Below are 14,283 nucleotides of genomic sequence, written 5' to 3'. Positions count from 1 at the left end.
AAGAGTTTATCAGAGGCATGGAACAGGTTTCAGGCAAAAAGACACTTAGACTATTCACCTCAGGAAAAATAAGTTGGAGACAATATGGTATCATAGAATCATGGAATAGTTTGGGTTGGAAGGAACCTTAAAGATGACTGAAATGAATTATTTCTAAATATCCTTATTGGCTCTTGTGATATTATCCTGGATTACATAATCCAGAGCAAAACCAGGATGAGCTACTTTTCTAAAAGACCAAAATCTTACATGATCTCCAAGATCAGGTAGACTCAATCTGTTGCAAAACACCATCTGCAAAATCTGTTGCAGAACCAGCCTCAAAATATCCTCATAAACACCAAGTGCCTTGGTGTCACACAACACTAATTTCTCTGGCAGCACAATCTAATTTCTCAGCATGAAGAGCACAAGATTTACCAAGCTCTCGGTGTTCTCACATTTGTGCTTTGAAACACAACCTGAAGTGGATCCAGCTGTAGACAAAGAGTAGGAACTCTGCTACAAAAAAATAAACTTAATAATACAAACAAAAAAATCCAGCACAACTCAAAAAAACCAAACAAAAAAAAGAAAGAACAACACCCAAATATTTCATTATTTTTATTAAAGCTGCAGAGTCTTACTACACACAACAAATATTTTATTGATATAATCTAAGTTAATAAAATAGTTGAACAACTCTTTAGATTTATATTTGTATAGAAATGATCTGGGGAACATCTCGCCTTGAGACAGCAGTGCCTGAAAACAACTATTCAGCAGGGTTTTTTAAAAGAACAGTTTGGGACTAGAGGATGCACTGTTCATTCTCAAAGGAAAAAGAAAAAATCCATGCAAAAATAACTCCCACCCAAAGTGTAAGACCATATGGAATGAGCATGTGAGGGATGGCTCTTTACTCCCTCGTCATGCCTACTGTGAGAGCTTGTCATCTAAACTCAGTAATGAAAACAAGACAGAAAGAAAACTGAATTGCACAATCCTAGTCTGCAGGTGACAATGTCATAACATCTCTTTACAGAAGTCCCTACTCTGTTCCAGCTGGGAGGATGGGTTATGGTGCTGTGTCTGTCCCTGGCTGCCAGCTGATGTCAGTTACTGTCCGTACTGTGAACAGAAGTCAGTCTAGCTACTATTGCTTTGCTCTCCCTCCTTCACCTGGGTGTAGTTTATATTCTACGTAGCACTGCCTGCCAAGGGCCGACTGCTTGGTGTTTCCCCCTGTTTCAAAGCCCACAGCCCAAAGGATGATCTCCTGGGTGCAGCTGGGCCCGGGAGGTGTCTGTCACAGAGCGCCAGGCACGTCTGTGCTAGATCATGCCATTGATCTTAGTCCACTCGTAGATGTCCTGCTCGCACACGATGTCTGAGTTGATGAGGAGGTACCTGTCCCCCACACAGAAGTGCTTCTGGCAGGCTGCACACTTGAAGCACTCAAGGTGATAGACCTTGTCCTTCACCCTCATGGTCATCTCGTAGGCCCGGATCCGCTTCTCGCAGGAGGCGCACAGCCCATCCTGGCCAAAGAGCCTGCAACGACACAGAAAAGAGGTGAGCACAGTTCCTTGGCTGGCCAGCTGGGGACAGCCGAATCAAACTGAGAGCAAACACCCTTGATCCATTAGGATCAGTGCTGATTTGGAGAGAGGACACATGGAAAGCTGCCCTGCAGAACTGGAAACTTTGCAACACCAAAAATTGAAACAGAAAATCCAAGGATAAAGTCACAGATTGTATTGGGTTGGAAAAAAATTTAAAGTCCATCCTGTGCCACCCCCTGCCATGAGCAGGGACACCTTTCACTATCCCAGGTCGCTCCAAGGCCCATTCAACCTGGCCTGTAACACTTCCAGGGTGGGGCAGCCACAGCTTCTCTGGGCAACCTGTGCCAGGGCCTCACCACCCTCACAGGGAAGAATTTCTTCCCCAAATCCAATCTAAATCTAGTCAAATCTATCAATATAATTGGCTTCTCTGATCAACGACCTTATTCTGAATTGGAGGAGCAAAGGTTGCCCAGAGCACTGCATAAAGTTCTGCAATATTAACACTTCCACTTCTGTGATCAAAAGAAATTATCTTTTGTTAATTATTTTTGCCTTTAAGATGTTGCTCTGTGATTTACAGGAAGGAGTTGGGATAAGCTGTGGTCTGAGGCTCTCCTGCCTTTTGTCTGTGCCTCCACATTTTGTCAAACATTTCTGTATCCATGAAGGCTCTCCTGGTCCATGAAGTCACTCCTGATGGGTTTCAGAAGGACACATTCTAGGACCTCCGAGATACCTATGAGAAAGATTTATCTGTGGACTGTTTTTTCATCCTCATGGAGAAACCCTCTGAGGTCCTTATTATCTATGAAAAGGAGCCTCTGCTGAATGCCCTGCAGAGTTTACTGAGTCAAATCAGTAATAAAGAGGCATGAATATGTTGATATTTTATATATATTTGATATATTGATATTTTATCCTTAAAAGGGCCGAATGCTACACATCTCCTGCACGTGCTGTGCCTGATCTAAGTCATATTCTGAACCAGAAAAAGGATGTCTGGTAAATTAAGAGACCTTTAAGGAGAAAGAACATAATTCTTTTTGTCTACCAGGAGATGTCACTGTTTACTTCTGCCCAGTGAAAGTAACGCTAAGGTTACACAAAGGTTGCCAAATTTTTCATTAATGTGGGAAGATATTATCTGTTGCATTATTAAATAAATAAAAACGTTGGATTTCACTGCAAGAAAAGGCATTAATTGTATTTCCATACTTCCTGTTGCTTCCATTTTAAGATGAAAAGTATCTGGGAAGTGTAATTAACACTGGATCACTGCTGGATTTACAAGTGGTCCCATTAGCAGAACTCAGTCCTTAATTCCTGCTCAGCAAAACTCCCATCAGCAAAACCCAGGGGCAACATCATTAGGAAGTCCACTGAGATTTTGGTTTTGTTTTTATTGTCAGGTAAATTAGCCTTCAGTAAAAAAGCTGGAAAAATACCAAATATCATTATTCTGTTCCACAAACCTCCAGACATGTTAGGGATCCATTAGAAGAAATGGAACACAACCAGCACAGCAAAGATCAATACATTTTAATCAAGAATATAAAGATCCTTTATTACCAATTTTTGTGAAATATCTTAATCTCCAATTAATTCTTTACTTACGAATTTCAGCAAAACAGGTAGGCAGAGAGTTATTCATGACAACACCTATAGCAACTGTATTTGTAGGATCTGATTCTGCAAATTGTGAAAATTCTTGCTTATTCAGCACCAGGCCAAAGAATGCCAAAAACCCAAAAGATCTTTCACCTCTTACCTGCATTTAAACACCTTTAAGTTCCAAGGCAATACTGGAGAAACAGAAAACTCCTTAAAACCATTCAGGGGAATCAGTTCATTGCCAGCTCAGTGGGAGATTGATGGAATTCAGCCCCTTTTCCCAACGTCTGCTTTCCAGAATGCCACACTAACCCTTCACCTGGAGCTATGGGGTTATGTCTGTGCAGAATGACAGATGCCAGCAGCTCCGAGTCCTAGGAGTTCTTTCTGTATTCTCCACATTATCAAATAATTCTGGTTCATCCACAATGTGTAGTACTGCTTTCATTAACATTAAAAATGCTTTTCTTCTTTCCCCCAAACTTTTAAAGATTTAACTATAAACAACTGCAAGCTGTTTATCTAACCAACACAGATAATCTCTTGTTTTATCTATCATTTACTGAAGAATCCCAGCAACACTAAAGGCATCTGCATATGAATCCCAAAAATATGAGGACAGGCCAAGGGAGCTGGGGCTGTGTACTCTGGAGAAGGCTCTGGGGAGACCTTAGAGCCCCGTCCAGTGCCTAAAGGGGTTCCAGGAGAGTTGGAGACAGACTTTGGACAAAGGATAGAGGAATGGGACAAGGGGGAATGGCTTTAAAGTGACAGGGTGTGTTTAGTTGGGATATTGGGAAGGAATTCTTCACTAAGGTGAGGCCCTGGCACAGGTTGCCCAGAGAAGCTGCAAATCTCTGGCCCATCCCTGGAATGCCAGGTTGGAGGGGAATTGGAACAAGCCGTCCTAGTGGAAGGTGGCAGAGGGGCTGAAACGAGAGGAGCTGCAATGTCCCTTTCCAGCCCAGACGATTTGAGGATTCCACAACAGGAGCCCATACTGCAAACCTGAACTTGCAGGTGCTGGTACACCCATTGCCAGGCTTTGAGAGCCATTCCAAATGAATTCTTTATTCCCAGCTGTGCTCAGTGAATGATGGGAAGGAGGGAGGAAGGGTGTGAGGAGTGGGATGCATACCTGAGATAGTCCCTCCTGCAGAGCTTCCTGCCCAGTTTGTAGTAGAGGCGCCTGCCCACCTCGCCGAGCCGGCAGCCGCACAGGTCGCAGCTGAGGCAGTCCTCATGCCAGTACTGGTCGATGGCCTTCAGGAAATAGCGGTCCCCGATGTTCTGCTGGCACCCCCCGCATGTCAGCAGTGATGGGGGGATCTGCAGCACCTCATCCACCGGCTCCCTGAGGGAATGAGACAGACATTGGATGAGGGAAACCCACTCCGAGAGCATCCATCCATGTGAAAAGAAGGAACAACAAAATAAATCACAAGCTTGGACAGGTCAGGACAAGGATGGTGTCCTCGATTTTGCTCATTTTCACTGGGACTAAGAAAGATACCCAAGGGATTTTATACTTTCCGTTGGGAAATGGAAATTTGGAGACTAAGTTTGATGGTGTCACTTCTCAGAACAGCACAAAATTAATAAGCACAAAAGATGATTCTGTTGCCCGACTGGTTTAAGTCACACTGCTGGTTTCAATAAAGCCAGCATTTTACCTCATGTTGCTGCAGGACTTCTTTTTTCCCTTAGCCAAGGACATGAATCCCCTGGGATGGGTCTATGCCAACATACCTCAATTATCTGGGATTTACACAACCCTGAATGAAAGGAGGCACAAATCTTTATTGTGATATTAGCACTGACTCTTTATGCACCTTGTTTCTTTTTCTAAAAAACTTGGAGATCTAGGATAATTCTGGTAAAAGAAGTGATAATTTTCTTCAAAGCTACTTTCTTAAGGACTTCTGTGTCATTTGGGGTAATTTCACATCTTTAAAAAAAAAAAAAAGAAAGAAAGAAAGAAAGAACAGCAAAAAAATTAAAAGAACAGTGCCAGAACTCAGTTTTCTAATGTTTTGGGTTTCACCCAAATGCCAGAGAAGTTAATCAAAAAATCTACTGGATCCATCCCTTAAGCACTTGTTTCATTTCAAACCTGTGGCTAATAGAGTGGACCCCAAATTTTTTCCTATTATTGGATTACTGCTCCAGCACGGAGTCCCTGAGCAATTTGCTTCTGTCACTGGTCTGTCCTCCCCTGGGCTGGTGGGGGCAGAGGAGATCTACACTGATGAAGAAGCACTTCTCCCAGCTTCAGCACGCAACAGGAAAAAAAATTGTATTACTCCTTATTTACTGGGTCAGCAGTTTTCTGGGCAAAAATTACTTTCTTCAGCAGGGAGGAACGACCTCTGGTCAAGAACTTCTGGGCTGAGAAAGTGATCCTGCAGTTTTTATTTAGGCAAGCTGAGCCCTGAGATATTATCTGGTTCTATTCTGCTCTGGTTTCTCCCTTCTAAGTTTAAACTGCTGTGCCCTGCAAGCTGTGTTGTAACACCCCTCTCCTGCTAGCTCTCCATCCTGTGAGTTTTCATTTAATTTCATTTCATGGGGAACTCATGATTAGGCCCTACATTTTCAAAATTTATCCCTTTTGGCCACATACTCCCTCTCCTAACACGTGGGCTCCATGCTGACAACTTTGGAGAGCTTTCCAATAGAAGGAAGCACACATCATTATCCTTTATTATCCATTATTTGAAACTTTGGAATGTACCCCAAAATATTTCATCCTGAGGGGTGCTTGGGAATCCCAAGCCAGGTTTCTCTGAGAGCCCTAAGCTCCGGAAAACGGATGTTTATGCAGAACAGCATTCCTGGTTTACACATTAGGCTTTTGATGTCCATGAATTTCTAAGCCAGCACTTAAGCCACCAGAACACAAGGCAGGTAAATAAATAAAGATTAAAAAAAATCTTTGATTGAAAACTGGACATCGTTAGGAGCTGGGACTAGTGTTTCTTAAAAAAACATCATAAAAGAAAATGTAACATGTAAAACATCATGGAATGAAGTGATTTAATCCCCAAAAGCAGTGGTTCTCATGTGCTTGCTCCGGGCTCCAAGAAATGGCAATTTTAGTATCTCACAGGAAACAAACCACAAATGACTCAATTTACTGAGTGCAATGTTTTAAGCGTTAAATGGAAACGGAGATTTTATAATTTATTTCTTTTTTTCTTCTCTCATATCGCGATCCCAGACAAGCCTAAGTGAAGTTAATTAGCACGTTCAGGGTTGAAGTGACCTGGGTCTGTGCTGAGTTACCATCCCTAGGTATGCAGCAGGTTCGGGACGGCGTGAGCACAGCCCGGGAGAAAGCTTGGATCCGGACACGGCAGCTGGTCCCTTCCCTGAGTGGGAAATCTAGGGAGGGAAATTCTCATCTCCTACATCCCGTCCATCAAATCTGTCTACATGCCCTTAGCAGAACACCCAGCCCCCACCGAAGCTTTCTACGAGCTCTTGGAAGTTGCATTATGAAAACGTGGAAGTTGGGCACCCGCAGATAACAGCCCTGACCTTTCACTGATGGGCTGCAGCGAGTTGGGCAGATCGGGGATGGGGCAGAGAGGGTCCCTCGGGATGGAAAACCTGAAAGCTTGGGAAGCGGGATGCTGTCTCTCTCGCCGAGCATCCCCACCACCCCGCGCTGGGATGAGCGAGTAGGAGATGCCCTGCCCGGGGGGAATTGCGCCTCCCTGCTCCCGGCTGCTCCTTCCCGCAATTCGGGGGGCTCTCCCCAAGCTCCCCCACACCGTCAGCCCCACGGGACCGGGGCAGCCCGGTGTCCAGCGAGGGGGAAGGGGGGTCGGAGCGGCGGGGGCTGCCGCCGAAGCCCTCCAGGGCAGCCGGGCACACAATGCCGGCGGCGGCTCCGTCGGGGAGGACGGGTGGCACCGGGAGGCGAGCGGGGACGATGGCGAGCGGGGGGACCGGGCAGAAAAAGCGCGCACTTACTCGGAAGGATCGAGGCTTTTCCTCTCGATGGCCGATGACATTGGCAGGGCCGGTTCCTTTGTGGCGTGCCGGTGGTGGGCTCTGCCCCCGCCGCCCCCGCAGAGGCTGTCTGCTCGCGGAGCCTTGTCGCCAGCCGCGCTGCCCCGCCGCCCCGCGATGACATTCACAGGATTTCCTCCTGCAGCACCGAGACAGAGAGAGAGAGACAGGGGCTGGGGCTGCGCTCCGGCCCCGCACGGCTCCCCCCCCCCCGCCCCGGCCCCGCACGGCCCCCCCGGCGCTGACCTCCCATCCCCGCCGCGCTCCCCCCGCGCCCCGGCCGGCGGGGCCGCTCCCGCGGCGGGCGGGGGGCGGCGGCTGCGGCCGCCACCGCGGCTCCGCGCCCGGCGCTCAGCGGCTCCGCGCGGGCAGCTCCGCACACGCTCCGCGCCCGGGCGGCAGCGCTGCGAGCGGCGGCAGCCGCATCCCCGGGATTATTATTACTCCGTGGCTCAGCCCCGGCTCTCTGGTTTCATTTCCTTTTTCCTGATCACGATTCAAATACAATAGAAGGAAATCACACTTAAAGAGACAGCTGCCCGTTTCTTAACTGCACTCCTGGGGATTCGGCAATACAAACAGCAGCATCACGACTCGCTGGGATCCTTAAAGAGACAGAACGGGGCTCCCCAGAGCCAGGGCTGGGGGCTGCCGAGGCGTTCTCACGTTATTATTCCCTTACTAACGCCGTCTCTGTGGGAAGGCAGGTGGGCGACCTGAGAATGATCCCGAGAGCTAAAAAAATATAAGCGCCTGGTTCCGGATTGTGCCGCCTTCTCAGCCGCACAGAGGAGCGGCACTCACCATCCCTCTCCTCGCCCTCTCCCTCTCTGACACGAACATGCACATGCCCACAAGCACACATGGGTTTGTACGGCACTTGGAGAGCCGCAGGTAAAGATCCCGAGCATTATTTGTCCACCCAGAGTTCAAACTGGTCAGCTCAGTTGTGTCTCATTTATAGCCCCGAGTGAACGTTTGCGTACAGACACCCCAGATTCTTGGCAAGCTGTGTAATAAATTTACACCCTGGCACCGTGTGATGTTAATGAGGTATGAAAGCCGGCGAGTTCTAAGTATCGATCTGTAATTAAGCCAAGAGAGGCCAAAGATGGGGAAAGTCTTGCCTGAATATGTCTATTTTTCCTCCCACACTTCCTCCTCTCCATCAGCACAGCACATCCCAAAAAGGACCGATTTACAGCGCCGGAGTGAAAACTATTGCAGCAATCCAAGCCTTGCCGGGCTTTGTGGCATTAGACACCAGCCCTTGCTGGAGGCAGAGTTCTGGATGAGATGAACTGCTTGCCCTGTTAATTCCTTTAAAAACAGTAAAGAAATATCTGCAATAAAGCCCCGGAGAGTAGTAGTAGCAGCAATATTTCGCTTCTATATTAATTCCCAGAAGAGAAATGTATTTGATGTCTATTTTTATGACTACATTCCCCTTTTTTTTCAGCTTTTTGGCAGCTGGGGATATAATATCTGCAATACATTAATGAGCCTGATCCAAAGATTAGTAATGTCAGCAGAAGGACTGTTATTTCTTTCAAGGGGCTTTGAACCAAGGTCTTGAAATACTTTAGAGCTATCACTGGTCATTAGAACACATCTTTCTTATTCTTTAAACACATTATCTCCAATGTATTTTAATTTTTATTTTAATTATTACAGCAGGACAGTCGCTGTCATGTCTGTTGAAGGAAAAGGCTCTTCTGTTAGGTTTTCGCAGACAGGACTGAATTATATGATGACTATTTAATTTCTGGCGTGTTTACCCTGTGATCAGAAAACTAAAACAAATGTAAATCTTGCCAGAAGACTGAATAACTAAACTTTTGTAGGACTACACCAAAAAAAAAAAAAAAAAATAAATGGCCAGGAACTTCACTTGGTTGAAAAAGTAATCAGAATTTGAATTAAAGGTGGCTCAAAAACACACAGATGGACATCAAATGTGTTTTTAAAAACCCAAGACAGTTTTATGAGTTTGGTTTCTCCTGTCTGAAGGTTTAATAAAATATAAACTCTTAAAATGTAAAAGGCAAAATTTCCCTGATGATCGGGGTACTCATATTCTGATAAAGCCCTGATGGAATAATGTGAGCAACTCCATAATGCCAGTAAATATTCTGGTCTCAGAAGCTGTGCACACATTGCAGACTCACTGGCCTGCTGCCCCCCTTCTATTTATTTTCCCAAAATTCACAGGAAATTAATATATTTAAGACCCCTGTGCCTTTGTGTATCTAAAAGAGTTCAAAAGTTTTGGTGAGGGACAAGAGCATCAACATTGGCACATAGGGAATTACTTAACTCCTTAGCAAAATAACATCAAAATGAGGACTTACAATACACAGTGGCCAGCGATTACTGGGAGAAAAACAATATTTAAGGTTTTGCAGTTCCTTGCTTTGCTCAGACCACCTCAGGTCTGGCAGATAATGAGATATTACTCATATTTGTAGTTGAGCATGTGCAGACTTGATGGACAGACCAGGAACATTCTCTGCATTGCCAGATAAATCCCTTCACCTGCAGAAAGCTTTTCTGCATAAAGTTAGTGGAGCAATGTGCACTCTAGAAGCTGGAGGACAATTTGTATATGCTTCATTTTTTCTGTCAGATCAAGAAAAAACTTTCCTAGATGAAGTCAGATCTCTAAGCTCAGAACTCGTGATAGTGCTGGGATCACTCCATGGGCCTGCAAGCACCATCTGTCTCCTCATCTAAAGTAATTGTAATTAAAACTGTGAGATTATTTCTTGTCTTCTCTCAGTCCTGTGAAGGAGAGATGCCAGGCAAAGTCATGAGGAAAGAAAAGTGATAAAAAGCTGGATTTGCAGTGAAAAGCTCATCAAGAAGGTCCTCAAAATGCTGACCAAGAGCTGCATCTTCAAATACCTCTGAGGTACAAAGACATACACCTTTTTGGGACAATTCCATTTTCATTTATTTGGTTTATATATAATAAACTCTTGCTTTGGACAGTGAAATTTGGCCTTTCCAGCTGAGCACTTTCTGTCCCACCAGAACAGATGACCAGTAATCAAGAAGGATTTCTTTTTTCTTCACCTTGAGCAAGTCCCTTAATACCTCTTTGCCTCAATTTTCCCATCTGCAAATGTTTACTTTCCTCAGCAGAATTGGCTGTTGATTTACTTTTGCCTCCCGCTGAATAATGTTCCCAAAGACAAAGCATTATTCAGCGCTGGAATTGGTGGTGCCGACATTTCCTGCCCAGGCACAAAAAGACCAGCACTATTTTTAGTGAGGGCTTTTCTTTCCATTGTTTCTTTCCCTGTGAAGCTGGATTTTCCAGTGCTCTTTAGTGTGGCTTTTTTTTTTTTTTTTTCCTTTTTCTAGTGTGTGTGTGCATGTGCATGTGCGTGTTCATTGATTGAAAATCCTGAGGGATGAGCTTTGGTTTCAATTAACTTTTATTAATAAAGATCACGCTACAGACTAATTATTGGAGCATGGCTGAGGTCAAATCTGCTGTTAGAGACTACATTTAGCATTGGGGGCTTGGAATAATGTGCCATGAATAAGTCAGTTGGACTTTTCTAGATGTTTCTCCGTAAGAATTTAATGTAAAACTGCGTAATTTCTATGAGTGGTGTAATCTAAAGAAATAGCTCAATGTGTCTGTTTCCAAAGAAACATCCTCTCTTGCACTCAGTGAGTATTTTCAGCTTGGTTTTGGAAGGCCAAAATACCATCATCAGCACTCAGCCTCAGGTTGTTCCTACCTTTATTCCCTTGGTATATCCCAGCTTTATCCCCCCTATAGCTTATGGATACTATTGAGCTATTTCAGCTCACCCTCATTTAGGGAAGTCTGTGTTCAGTAAGATTAACTTTGCTGCCCTCAATAGCCAGTAATGCTGGTTGCCTAAAAATGCAGTTTATGAAGATTGAAGTCTCTGCATAGATGGAAGAATTAAATCTCGGTGATGGTGGCCTAGATTTTCTGTTAATGCTTTCTGTGGGAGAGAAAAGTCAGGACCATGACTAAAGGTGAACAATTAACACAAAAAAATGGCATAAAGGAATCAGGATTTCTGTAATTTGGGCCATCTTCTGCTACTGAGCCACCATTTGGTGTTAGTATCACTACTCCACTCCAATCCACGTATTTGCAAGTATCCTCTTTCCCACCACACACTAGACTGATGCCTTGACCTGCCAGCCCCTGGGATGAGGCTCTGAAGTAATGTAAATTTTGGCTTGGTTTGAGTTTTTTGAACCCAAATTTCACACCACAGAACAAGAACCTTGATCTCTCTTGAAGAACATTTGAGAGTATACAGAATATTTGAGGAGGAATCTGGAGGCTGGAACTGGGGGATCTCTAAGGTCCCTTCCAAGCCAAACCATTCTGTGATTCCATGATTCTATACAAACCAGTCGCTGCCAAGGAGATGGGACTGGAGAACCAATGCTGTATCAATAGTTACTCATATCAGCACAGTGTCATATCAATGGCATGAAAGATACCACATAATTCAAAGACAAAAAAAAAAAAAAAAAAAAGCATTTATTCCCTTTTCATGAACCTGGAAATTTTGTTTCAACCAGTAAGTTCTGTTCTGGTCTGTGTGCTCTCCACAAGTGCTGTTTCGATTTTTTGGTATTCTTTTTTTTTCCTATCAAACCCTCCTCATCGTTCTCCTAATTAGCACATTTTCTAACCTCCCCAAGGACAGAGGTGGATAGAAAGGATAAGGAGTTGTCACTGAGTGATGGCCACATGCACTGACTGAACACACTTTAGAGGCTTTTGGTGAAGTGTGACTCAGAGAACTTACAGACTTCTGACCAAGGACACACTTCTCTTTTTGGGGCTTAACCCTTCCTTTGAACTGGAAGAAAACAAACCAGAACAATAAAAACCACACTCAGGGTGAGGTTTGCCCTGAACTGTGAGGTCCAGACGTTAGATAAGGATCCTGGTGCATAAAGAGGTCTGGGCAGTTACAAAGTTTTGTTTGTTTTGCCTTATTTTCTCCCACAAGCAGCAAAGACGAGAGAGAAAAAAAAACAACACCCAGCCCAGCAACTGTGGTTATAGCCCAGAGAAATCTTCAGCTACAGATCATATCAGGGATGATGAAAAGTTAGTTACAGGCAGTCAGATGAAGGGATATTTCACTGCAAAAACGTGAAAGGTTCCCCTTCCCCATTTCCTCCCTCTTCTTTTATTGATTTTTCTTGCTGCCTTGTACGCAAGCCAGATCCAATTACTGTGTCATGGTTTTCATAAGGTTACTGCTCTACAGTACTGTTCTTTCAAGTAATTCCCTTTTTCCATGGTAAATACTCTCTCCTATGCTGATGCATGGGAATGACTGCTGTAGGGCACTGGGGAGAGTTTTGACTTTGGCATTAAACATCTCATCCCAACCCATTCATGTCAAGGGAGAGACACATCTGAACCAAAATGTGCTTTGAGCTGGACCCACAAATACTTCCAGTTTAGAAAATAAACGGTGACTTGGGAATGCAATTCCCTCAGGGAAAATTTCAGAGGGAGTCATAGAAAACTGGAGACTGTAGCTCAGGCTCTCCTGTGTGTATCTACAAACACACATATACATATATTTATATATTTTTGTTGTTGAATTTTTATTACATATTTCTATGTAGTATATATATAATTATGTATTTGTGAAAACAGAGACACTTGCAGACTTGCAGGTCTTCATCTTGTGCTTCTTTCCAAGCTGTCTCCCAACAAAATCAGCTTTTCCAGATTACAGACTCTAGTTAACAAACTCCTTCATGTTACCACCAGGAAGAGTCACCAGGTAGATTCAATAACCTTGGCACTAACCAGCAATATCACCAGGAAATCTGACATCATTCCTGGAACCCATCAGTCCTCTTGTTCCTCCATGGAATGTTGTTATTTCTGCTCTTAATTCCTTCTAGGGTTCAACATGCAATGAAGCAATATTCCCTAATTAAGTGTATTACGAGGTGGATTTAATGAGGAAGTCTGATGTCACCTAGTTCACATGGACCAGGGAAACAGCAAGAACTCCTGCTGAGTGGCTGCCCCATCCCACTGCACAGGCAAATCCCCAAGAATAGATGGCCTTGGGACTGTACAATCATAGAATCATGGAGTGGTTTGGCTTGGAAGGGACCTTGAAGGACCCTCTCATTCCAACCCCCCTGCCGTGCACAGTAAGGTGCTGACACTTCATGTGCAAGCACCATGGACCTTTGGAGAAAAACCAGCCAGAAGAAAAACAAACAGCTCGATTCACTATTGTTCCACCAGCTCCAATTAAAGCTGCAGCACAGAGGAGCCATGCTCACCTCAGCTTGCAATATCAGCGCTTGCTTTCCCGCATTCCCTATGGAAATTCATCCGACACATTTCATGCCCTGAGTCTGTCCAAGTTTCATCTGCAGACCTGTATGCTGGACCACTTCACATCCCCTAATTCCCCTTCCTCCACTGGCCTACCTTCTGCTGATGAAATTTCATCACTTGGGAATGACTGATGCATCTTTTAAATTCCTTCTAATTTTCCCCTACCTAACAAGGCTCTGTCCCAAGCATACCAGCCACCTAATTACTAACCTTGACCTTGGAGAAAAAAAAAAATAAAAGCAGCAGAGTGCATTTAATAACAACCCCAGTGAGCTGAGGCAGCTTTACAATTATGCTGCATAATGTAGTCATGAGGAGAGGGTTACCAGGGAGATAATGGTAAACATCAGCCTTAATTCTGTCTGAAAAATAATTGGAGTGGTCTCCCTTTGTGACTGGGGGAGAGGAGAAAATTGGGTGGGTAAATTTCCAGTTACTGCAGATATTAGTGGAACATGCTGCACTCCACCACTGAGGGAATTATTATCTGCCTCTGGATGCCATGAGTATGAGTTGTCTGGCTCCCTCCCCACACACGCAAGTCTGTGGAGAAGTGTCATTTCAGAGAGAAAAGAGCATTGGTTCCAGCACAACTGGGGTCTCTCCATGCTGTTCCTGCATCTCTTTACAGTGATCCTATCAAAATCATGAAGTATTCATCAATCCTGACACATTTTTTAAATAGACAGTCTCAATGAAGTCCTCTTGCTGCAATTTTCA

General features: G+C 44.5%; 1 protein-coding gene across 5 annotated transcripts; it reads right to left on the bottom strand.

Annotated features, from left to right (window-relative positions):
- Positions 1–588: 588 nt before the first annotated feature.
- LMO2 (LIM domain only 2) lies at positions 589–8,109 on the bottom strand. Of its 5 annotated transcripts, none has more exons than XM_086894932.1 (4): positions 7,983–8,109; positions 7,140–7,317; positions 4,300–4,515; positions 589–1,533 (listed from the first exon to the last, which is right to left on the bottom strand). In XM_086894932.1, exons 1-4 carry the CDS (start codon positions 8,041–8,043, stop codon positions 1,314–1,316), a joined length of 675 nt encoding a protein of 224 aa, XP_086751058.1. In that variant the 5' UTR covers positions 8,044–8,109; the 3' UTR covers positions 589–1,313. The 5 variants fall into 5 exon arrangements, with proteins under 5 accessions (XP_086751058.1, XP_086751063.1, XP_086751059.1 ...); XM_086894937.1 differs by having other exon boundaries at positions 7,702–8,010; XM_086894933.1 differs by having other exon boundaries at positions 7,730–7,993.
- Between the last annotated feature and the right edge of the window lie 6,174 nt (positions 8,110–14,283).

The sequence above is a fragment of the Cyanistes caeruleus genome, chromosome 6 (assembly GCF_971803275.1).
Source record: "Cyanistes caeruleus chromosome 6, bCyaCae1.hap1.1, whole genome shotgun sequence".
NCBI lineage: Eukaryota > Metazoa > Chordata > Aves > Passeriformes > Paridae > Cyanistes > Cyanistes caeruleus.
Note: the sequence above shows the minus strand (reverse complement) of the source record. Positions and strands in the feature narration are given on the sequence as shown.